The sequence below is a fragment of the Malus sylvestris genome, chromosome 9 (assembly GCF_916048215.2).
Source record: "Malus sylvestris chromosome 9, drMalSylv7.2, whole genome shotgun sequence".
Lineage (NCBI taxonomy): Eukaryota > Viridiplantae > Streptophyta > Magnoliopsida > Rosales > Rosaceae > Malus > Malus sylvestris.
This window is the reverse complement of record NC_062268.1, coordinates 6,946,666-6,957,012: the sequence shown is the minus strand read 5'-3', so window position 1 is coordinate 6,957,012 and position 10,347 is coordinate 6,946,666. Positions and strand designations below refer to the sequence as shown.

Genomic DNA, 10,347 nt, shown 5'->3' with positions numbered 1-10,347 from the left:
AAAAGATTTTACATTAAAAAACGGGTACCTTCGACATAAAAAAAATGGTACTTACAAAAAATAGGGATGCATTTTACATATAACAAAGTGGTACATTTGTAAAAAAAATGGGTACATTATAAATAAATTATGTGTAACATCCCACATCGCCCAATGGGGTGGATCCTGTAAGCCTCATATATATATTCCCATCTATTTGGTATCAAAGCCAATCCCTGGCTTGAAGTGTGTCGACGAAGACGTCGGGCCCCTAAGGGGGGTGGATTGTAACATCCCACATCGTCCAGAGAAGTGGATCCTGTAAGCCTTATATGTATATTCTCATCTTTACCTAGCACAAGGCCTTTTGAGAGCTCACTGGCATCGGAGTCGAGCTAGGGCCAGAGCATTCCTAGAATAGGTGATCCATTGGGAAGTTCTCGTGTGAGTTCTCAGAAACAAAACCGTGAGGGTGTGTGTTAAAACCCACCCCCATTCTATTTAAAAATGTTTTTTTTAAGTTCTTAATTGGTGAGCCAAGGGGCCCACCCCTCTTATTTTTGTATCCCCGTGAACCCCCATTCCTCCTTTCTTCTTCTTTTTCGTGTTCTGTCTCTCCCCGTAGCTCTCTCTCCCTCTCTCCCTCAACCTCCCGCATCCCTCTCTCCCTAAAACTCTCGTCTCTCTCCCTCCCCCTGGACTCGCGAGGACCTTAGCACCATCAGGAGAGACTCCCCACGAACCCGGGACTCCCCCTGCCCGCGAGACCGACGGCACGGAGCAAAGCTCCGGCGAGTTTTTCTTCCATTTTCCCGTTGGGTAGGTTTCAAATCTCTCACTCTCGTACCTAGTTTGTGGTTTGGTTGTGATTTAGAAGCTTGAACCTTACCTTTTTACGTAGGTTGTGCTTCGGAAACGTTTTGGGGTGAGCACACCCGTTTTCCGGCGAACCCGTGGACTTTGGGAGCTTTTTTCCGGTCACCTCCGACCGAGTTACGGTGTTTGGAAGGTAGAAATCTCTTCCTCTCTCTTTGTTCTTCATTTTCGTACTTAGATCGGAGCTCGAAGCTCTAGTTTTCAGGTGACCGGAGCTGTAGCAGCTCCGGCCTTCTCTCTCGGCAAGCCAGGCCAGCCGGCCTTCCTTTTCCCTTCCCTCGGGCCTTAAGCCCATTAAACCCCAAACCTTTTTCTTTTATTTTTATTAGCTTATTTTTTTAAACCCAAAAATGGGCCTTGGGCCGGTGGCTTTTAAAAAAAAAAGGGCTTAAAGCCCGGTTTTTCTTAATTTTTTTTATTTAGGCCTTAAGGCCTTTGTGATTTTGGGCCCGTAGGTGTGTGTGTGTGTATGTGCATATGTTTGGGCTTAAGCCCAAACCCATTTTTCCTAACCCTAAACCCTTTTAACCCAAAAACCTCTAGGTTCCCAAAACCCATTAAAAACCCTAAACCCATCTAATCCCAAATCCCCTATTTTAATTTAATTCAACTCAATATATTAGAAAATCCTTTTATTTATTAATTATACTTTTGTGCTTAGGTAAAGTTGCTATTAAGGAAATTCGTAATCCTGATTCGCGCGATTCTTCTGCTAAGGAATATTTGTGAGTGGACCCCTTCTAAAATTACATGATTTTATAGTAATTGCATAAATGATTAGCATGCCTACGAAATTTGTGAATTGATTTATATCAATCATGTTTATTGAATATATTGATTTTCGTCTCGTGTTTTTGTGAGGAATAAATTGTTAGCCTATTTTGAGCTATATTTTAATATATCGTATTTTCTATAAAAACCATGAACTGGTAGACTATCCGATGGATGACGATAGGATGCTAGAACATGTTTTTGAACCCCTCTTTATAGTATAGACGATGATCGGTAACCTATGCTATGAAGTGGTTATTTAAGAGAGACGTAACTATTTGTGTGTACCTAGTGGACACTATGCCGCCTGGGGCGAGGATCTGGTGTTGGCATGTAGGCCGGGAGAAATAATCCCTAGCGAAAGGCTGAGGGACACGGAGACAGGCATTGGGCCAGGAGGGAGTTATCTCTGGCTACGGGCACAGAGACTGAGGTGCAGGCATTGGGCCGGAAGTTATATTTATTCAGTGATCTTTCTAGCAGCACATCGCGTTTACGAGACGATTTATGATACGTTTATTGTTTTGATTTCTGCGATGATATTCCGCTATATATGATTTTTGAGATATTTGGCATGCTAGGATTTCCATTAAATCCATCACTTACTATGCTAGTAGTTTTCACTATTAAACTTTGGGGGTTAGTATGTTGATAATTGTTTTATTATTATTATATCTAAATAAACTTGGTCCACTCACCTTTGTTTTGCGCCCCCATTCAGGACTTAGAATCAAGGCACCTAATCCCGGCGTGAAGACACTTCTGCAGCAGCATCTTCGGATCCTCTCGATGTAGGACCCACTTCTTTATTCATTAAATTTTATCTAAATTCTTTTTAGTGATTATGTTTAGTTGTATGCTCTGAGCACGTTCCTAAAACTTTTAACTCTTAGTATTTTAAATTTCTAACCCTTATTTATTTCTTATTCTTAGCTTTTGTATCAATTAATGGCTTTCGTCACCCCCGGGTGTCGGCCAGCACGTGTCGGTCCTGGTATTCGGGGAATATCAGGGTCGGGGCGTGTCAGTGTGGCCGAGACCTAAAATGGACAATATCGTGCTACAACGGAGTCGAGCCCGGGATGTGGTGGGGGTCCAGGCCGGGTGTGACATTATGGGTACAAATAAAAGGTTACAAAAATTATGAGCACAAATAAAAGTTTAAAAATAAGGACAAAAAGAAATAATATTTGGGTACAAATTAAAATTTAAAAGAAAATTGGTATAATTTAAAAAATGGTTGCAAATTAAAAATGGGTACAAACTAGAGATAGAAATATATGATAAAAAATTTAGCCATAAATATCAAATGTAACATTTCTATCACTAAATAAATATATTTAAAAATAAAACTTAATTATCTTGACATGTAAATATTTTGTTTTTTAATAATTAATGGCGTTTATTAAAACCGAAGGATTTTGATCAAAATTTGAAAAGGAATAAGGTTTTAATTAATGGAGTAGAAAAAATAAGGATGAGAACCTAATTTCTCCTTTTACAAAATTTAGAATTTATACCAATTAAATGAAGCAGCAGGATTTTGTAAATATCCACGAGAAGCGTTCCTTATGATATTAAAAGAAGTTCTTACTAATGATAAAAAATGAGCTTTGAATGGCAGAGCTTTGAATTAGCCATTCCTGATCATATTTCGCCCAAAATTAAAGAAAATATAGGAAATCTGTCTTTTCAGAGCTATCGTCCCACCAGAAAACATATTATTGTGATAGGTCCAATTATTGGTAAAAAATATAGTGAAATTACATTTTCTATTCTTTTCTCAGACCTTGCTACTAAGAAATATGTGCACTTCTTAAAATATCCAATGTATGTACCCAATAAGAAATATGTGCACTTCTTAAAATATCCCATGTATGTACCCAAGAATAGGAGAATGGATCAGATTTATCTCGACGGGAGAAAAAAATTATAATGCTATAGCAGCAGATATATTAAGCAAAATAATACGAAAAGGGAAAAAAGGGGGGGGGGGGGTGTTGTTACCAAGTAATCATAACGGATGCATCGTATAGACGTCAAATGGCTGATATTATCCCTCAAGAATTGGAACTTCTTGTTTAGGTCTTTTTTTCTTCTTTGCATTTGTTATTTTGGCACAAATCTTTTTAGTTCTTAAAAAAAAACAGTTTGAGAAAAATCAATTGTCCAAAATGAATTTTTTAGATCTGTGAATTTATCAACATCAAGCTCTAAAAAATAAACGAATTTTTGTGAGAATTATGTATGATAAAAACTATGATTTTTTTTTCTTATGATCAACAACTAGAAGATGATAGATAGTATATAACTTAAGACTACCCGTCTGTGTATTTTGATGACCCTTACCTGTCATTGGCTTTCTAGCTTATGCATCTCTCTTTAAATATGTAGTTATCTCCCGGATGCAACTAATGCATATATTAGATACACTTCACATGTCTCTGAGATTCATAGAGGCATACCAATATTTTCTGGCAATCTCATTCTTATTCAACTAATGCTTCACTGAGGAGCTGTTACAACTTACATCCGTATACTTAAAAAGGAAAATGATTACTTGATAGGAGCATTATCTTTCAAACTTAATTTGCCTCTAAAACTAGTTTACAACAGTCATATATAAATAAGCCTTGTAGTTACAACAAAGCTCACTCTAAAGATCCTACGTTACTCGGTATCGAAATATCTATTAATATATCTATAAATTCGATCATCGATATTTTTATGAAGATCAAATAGTTAAAACCTTGTGTGTGACATGTTTTTCTTTTTGTTCACAACCAATGACATGTTTGCATCATGAAAAATGCTATAGATAGTAGATACTATATAACTCGACCGTTTTAAGAATCCCATGAAGTATTAAATGGAGTATTACCAATGTGAATGTGGAAGTGGATGAGAGAGAAACAGGCGCCGTGACCGCAAAGTCAACGCCCTCTAAATTGTGAACGCAGAAACATCCCTTTTCATGGACTTTCACTCCTTTCTGTCTTTTTATGGAAACCCAAATAACTGGCCATAAACGTCCACTCCTCTTCAAATTCGAGCTTTTAAATTATTCTTCTTTAATTTTTCAACTTTTTTTTTAATTTTCTGTTGCGATTATTGAGATGTTTTCCAGGGAAACTAAAAGCGGTTGACATTTGATTTTGGTTATTGAGTTGTATTGGATTGGATTATTATCTCATTGCGATTCCTGAATCCTAACGACTTTGATGAATGAATGAATGCATGCATGCAACGCCGGATGCCACAACGCCAGAAAAAGTTAAACGCAAACCTAGGATTTGAGTTTTACACGTGCAACCAAACACCCGCGAGTTCTTATTTCTGGGTTTGCACAGCTGACGGCTCATAGGATTCCAGTCTTGATAGAAATGGGCCTTTTTTCCTCATTGGATATGTAAGATACTACAGAATCAAATTGCACGTAAATTTCAGATTCTGATAAAACAATCCACAGAGTCACAGTCCATTCCATACATATCAAATCCCACCCACCTTCTTCCAAGAGTAAGTTTCTATCTCTCTCTCTCTCTCTCTCTCTCTCTCTCTCCCCTTTTGTGGATAAAGCTATGGTTTTGCATGTTTATGAAAGATAATGGTTAAAGAAAGTCAAAGGTGAGTGCTTGGTTTTTTGTTGCATCCACTAACCTGTAACGGGTTTGTTTAGATTACAACTTTTGTTGCTTCTTGCATCATAGAATTAAAATTTAAGATATTGGGAATATCATATATTGTTTGTTTTCACCAAGAGATATCCTAAATTAGTCTAGTTCACGGTGGAGGGAAATCCTAATATGAGTGTTTAAGAATGATGACACATTGTCATATTTAACTGATCTAACTCGCATATGTGTACATTGTTGTTCTATCTTACAATGAAACTTGTAGCGAAAAGTCTACAAATTCAATTTTGACGTTCGAAATAATTTATAGATAAAGATGGACCAATACTTAGTTAAATGTCTAATGCCTTCTCGACAAGATTGAGCAGAAACTTTGTTGCCAGAGCAGCAAATTTAAGATGAATAGCTGGAGATAATCATTGTAAACTAGCCATTGATGAATAATTTCCAAAAAAACGACTTCTAATCATGTGGGCTATGATATATTGCTGTGCTAATTTGCCATGGGCATTCGCTATGTAGGGAGAGCTGGTTGAAAGGAAGCAGTAATGGCAAGCCCTGATGCACCCCCACCAAAGCTTGAGGTTTGCTGCCCTTTCTTTTGTTTCCTTTACGCTACAACGAATTTGTTGCACCCAAGTTCGAATCCGCCTCCGGATTAGCGTAGAATCAATTCCTTATAAGGATTTGTTCTCTAATTTTAGGGGAAGTATGCTGCAATGGTAGTGTGTTGGTTTCTTGGAAATGGATGCCTCTTTTCGTGGAACAGCATGATCACAATTGTAGATTACTATGTTTACTTGTTCCCGGTAACTGCCCGAATTAATCAATTTTTGTTCTCACTATTTCTGTTAGTTCATAATCTCCTGTATTTGCTTTTGAATCATGTGAAAGCAGGCAGTGTGTTTGGACAGTTTGTTACATTTGAAGTTAGATTAAATGCCTCATCACTTGAGTTTTGTTTCCTTTTTTCCCGGGTGCAGTGGTACCATCCATCGAGGGTACTTACAGTGGTATACCAGCCATTCGCAGTTTTAACGATCATTGTACTGTCATACCATGAGGCGAAGATCAATACGAGGAAGCGAAACCTGTTAGGATACATTCTGTTTTTCCTAAGTTCTCTGTTGGTGCTAGTTGTAAGTTCCCTTCAAATCTCCAAAGACTATATTTTCAGTTTACTTTTTAAGTTCACAAAATGTTAGCATTGGTTAAGCCTTTAAAATTTTCTTCATTCTGGCACAGTTGGATTTAGCCACATCCGGGAAAGGAGGTCTTGGAACTTTTATCGGAATTTGTGCAATTAGCGCTGCCTTTGGAATTGCAGATGCTCATGTGCTAGGAGGAATGGTTGGAGACCTCTCTTTCATGCCAGGAGAGCTCATCCAAGTCAGTATTGTTTCTTTCCACAATTTCACGTTCGGTGCTTAATATTTGTTTTCCTTCGTGTTTACGAAGTCGTTATAAATTTACGAGTTTCTCTTATTTCAAACTTTTCAGTCTTTCCTTGCTGGTTTGGCTGCCTCAGGAGCTCTAACCTCTGCTTTGAGGTTGATTACAAAGGCGGCCTTTGAGAATTCCCAAAATGGTCTTAGAAAGGGAGCCAGTAGGTTTTTCAGTTCTCAGTTTTTCATATTTTGTTGAACATTTTACTGTTTTCTTTTGGACCTCTAACTAAAGACTCTTTATTTTTCACTGTCCACTGCAGTTTTGTTCTTTGCCATCACTTCATTCTTCGAGCTTCTCTGCATTCTCCTCTACGCTTTTTCTTTTCCGAAACTGCCAATTGTTAAGTACTATCGTTCTAAGGCTGCTTCCGAAGGATCTAAAACTGTTTCAGCTGACCTTGCCGCCGGTGGCATCCAAACATTGGCTGAAGCAACAGTATGTAATTTTGTCCAATATTTGCTTACAAAGTTTTCCAAGAATTCATGTTCTAATGTTCTGCAAAAAAACACCGCAATTTGAAGCAGGATGAGGAGAATCCTAGAGAACCTAATCGACTTGGAAACAAACAGTTATTGCTTCAAAACATTGATTATGCACTTGACATATTTCTAATCTATACGCTCACTTTGTCAATTTCCCCCGGATTCTTATCAGAAGACACTGGATCTCACAGTTTGGGAACATGGTACGTAGTGAACATAATCTATCAAATGTTTGCGTCTCAGATCTTACCAGTGCCCCTTGAACTTATGTCTTGCTTTCGGTTTTCCATCCCTGACTTTCAATTTGGTCTTTTGATCCCCATATCTTTTAGGGAGTTTTAACAAAACACTTCCGGTACTGTTCACTTTTAACCAAAACCCACATTTATACTTTTCTCTATTACTATTCACTATACCTTTAAAAAGGGCTTTTCATTAAAAAGGAAGTTTTTTTTTAGACTTTTTGATAGTTTTCCTTATCTTTTAAGATGTGCTAATAATTTCACTCACCATCAAATTTATCGCAATTTCCGTTAGTTTTCCCCTCATTGAATGGACGAAAGTAACACTCAATTTACAGAAAAATTGACAGATTTGAAGGTATGGGGGCATATCCGATCCTAGTAAATGATTAATTAGGGATCCTCCGAATGAAGTTGAAAGTTCAAGAGGCAAATCGGAATAGGGAACTAATCTTAAGAGGCATTGTCAAAATTTTACCTTTCCCTTATGTTCCATTCAGTTCTATGCTTGTATGAATGCACATGCTTTTTCTTCGTCAGGTATGCACTTGTTTTGATTGCACTGTACAATGTGTGTGATCTCATCGGAAGATACATTCCGCTAGTGAAATTCCTGAAGTTGGAATCGCGGAGAGGGCTCATGACCGTGATTCTTTCGCGCTTCTTACTTGTCCCATGTTTCTACTTCACAGCCAAGTATGGTGAACAAGGCTGGATGATCATGCTCACATCCTTCTTAGGTTTAACCAATGGTTACCTCACCGTCTGCGTCCTTACTTCAGCACCTAAGGGCTACAGGGTTTGTGAACTTCATTTTTCTAAAACCTAACAGTTTTTTTCGAGTTGAAAGTAAAGACTTGTGGGATTTTTTCGGGTTTGCAGGGGCCGGAGCAAAATGCTTTGGGAAATCTTCTGGTGTTGTTCTTGCTTGGAGGTATACTAGCAGGGGTGTTACTTGACTGGTTGTGGCTTATAGGCAAGGGCTGGTAAAGGATAGATTTTTCAGTGTGATCGTTATTCGAGGTGGTACACCACGTGTTTCTATAAAAATGGTGGATTATGTGTGTTAAAAGGTTAATAACTTAAAAATTAAAATTTTTCACCACTTGCATAAAAACATACGGTGTACCATCCGTATTTCTGTCACAACTAAAAATTTCTCCTGGTAAAGGATGGATATGGTATTAGCTCACTTTGAAGATTGTGATTTTTCAATGGTCATGATTTCCAGGAGAAAATATGCTGGATTTATGATTCTTTTTTTATTGGTGATAGTAAGAAAACGATGGAGTTTTTTATTTTTTTTATTTTTCTCACAAGACATTTTTAGGAAGGAGGGAAGTAAGTCATTGCTTTTGTATTGTATTTTGGGACTAGTGAACTGCAATACATGTACAGTAACAATGTTTTTTGAGGAAATTGGGAATAATAGGGATTGGTTCCCACTTCACACTTCCCAATTGTGTGACATAAAATTTAACTCGATCCGTTATATAATAATCTTTTTGTATGTTTCTGCATGTTTATTATTAGTCGTTCTACACAAATGATAAATGCAATTGCGCCACTAAGGGTTGGTTAAGTTGGTAAGAATTGTTTTCTTCGTTAGACCAAGGTTTAGATTTAAGTTCGGTTGCTGATAATTCCTCTTGGTAAGCGATGAAGACCAAAAAATGGCTAAAACTCACTTTATAAATCATCAAAGAGATTTGTAGTATGCTCTATCTCTAGATAGGTCAGCCTTCCCTTCGTCTAAACTTTTTGTTTACAAAAAAAATAAAATAAAATAAAAGCAATTGCATATAAAACGTATCCATTTTCCGTTCTTTTCTCCTCTCTCTCTCCATTCGCCACTTTTTATCTTCCGTGTCCGGCTCTCAATCTCTTCTCTGAGTTCTCTCCCTCTTTCCCCTTCTTCCTCTATATTTCCTCTCCGGCTCTCTCTCTTCCCCTCATTTCCAAGTTGAAGAAAAATGATTCGACCAAGTCAAAACCGATCAAACCGACCATATTATCCAATGCCAACGCATTCGCTTTTAGTCATGTGGAGCATCTCCATGGAGATGTCAAAAGATAAAAGTCAAATACTATTTGATGAATGAAGTTGCAACGTAAGTTTTTTTGTTCATCCAACTATAATGTTTTTTGTTATAATAATATTTGTAGGATTCATTTTTAAAATAAAATCAATTAAAATAAAATTTCATGATTTATTGTTGATGCATTAATGAGTTTCACACAACAAAACATTTAAAAAAAAAATTAATTAACAGCATCTTTTCTCATATCTTAAAATTTGGCAGCAAAGAATTCTTATGTCAATCCACGTAAAGTTGGTATATCCGTTAGAACTCCTTTTACATTCAAATTTAATTATGTAGCATTCGACTTAATATTTATCATCTACACTACCATTCCACACGACTAAACCCTTTCAAAATCAATTTTCCATTTCCATAGGAGAGTGGATGGATTTGCCATTGTCACACAATATGAAGTTTGTGTGGTTAATTAAGAAATGTTTAACGAAAGTGGAGATTGCACAAAGATGAAATAGTTTATAGTATTTGTCCAATAAACCAAACCAAAATTGAACCCCGAACACGATACTCAATGTAAACACAAAAACATTTATCCAATGGAGGACAAAGACAATCATTCATCCGCAATTCGCTCCCTATAACATGTGAAACTGCATTTTCATCCTCCAGATTCCAAAAACAATTTATAAATTAATCCATTTCTAGTTCTTCCTCAATTAACAATGTCCTGGGTTTTATAATCCAAAATTATTGGGTCCAAAATTTTGCATTTACTATACGACCAACATACTCAGTTTCGGGGAGTTTCTATGTTATAAATGAGCATTGGGCACCCCCCCTCTTTCTTTATTTCTCTTGCTCCTTTCCCTTT

General features: G+C 37.0%; 1 protein-coding gene and 1 long non-coding RNA gene across 4 annotated transcripts; both read left to right on the top strand.

Annotated features, from left to right (window-relative positions):
• The first annotated feature begins 587 nt into the window (after positions 1-587).
• Positions 588-2,535, top strand: LOC126583403 (uncharacterized). The gene is made up of 4 exons (XR_007609738.1): positions 588-798; positions 881-988; positions 1,517-1,580; positions 2,348-2,535. It is a non-coding gene; the product is annotated as an uncharacterized LOC126583403 (long non-coding RNA).
• Positions 2,536-4,640: 2,105 nt separating this feature from the next.
• LOC126583389 (equilibrative nucleotide transporter 3-like) lies at positions 4,641-8,889 on the top strand. 3 transcript variants are annotated; one of them, XM_050247737.1, is made up of 10 exons: positions 4,641-5,149; positions 5,788-5,845; positions 5,966-6,070; positions 6,245-6,400; positions 6,507-6,650; positions 6,762-6,867; positions 6,970-7,145; positions 7,365-7,395; positions 8,127-8,233; positions 8,317-8,889. In XM_050247737.1, the coding sequence occupies exons 2-10, from the start codon at positions 5,810-5,812 to the stop codon at positions 8,422-8,424; spliced, it is 969 nt and encodes a 322-aa protein (XP_050103694.1). In that variant the 5' UTR covers positions 4,641-5,149; positions 5,788-5,809; the 3' UTR covers positions 8,425-8,889. The 3 variants fall into 3 exon arrangements, with proteins under 3 accessions (XP_050103694.1, XP_050103692.1, XP_050103693.1); XM_050247735.1 differs by having other exon boundaries at positions 7,232-7,395; positions 7,975-8,233; XM_050247736.1 differs by having other exon boundaries at positions 4,642-5,149; positions 7,235-7,395; positions 7,975-8,233.
• Positions 8,890-10,347: the final 1,458 nt, after the last annotated feature.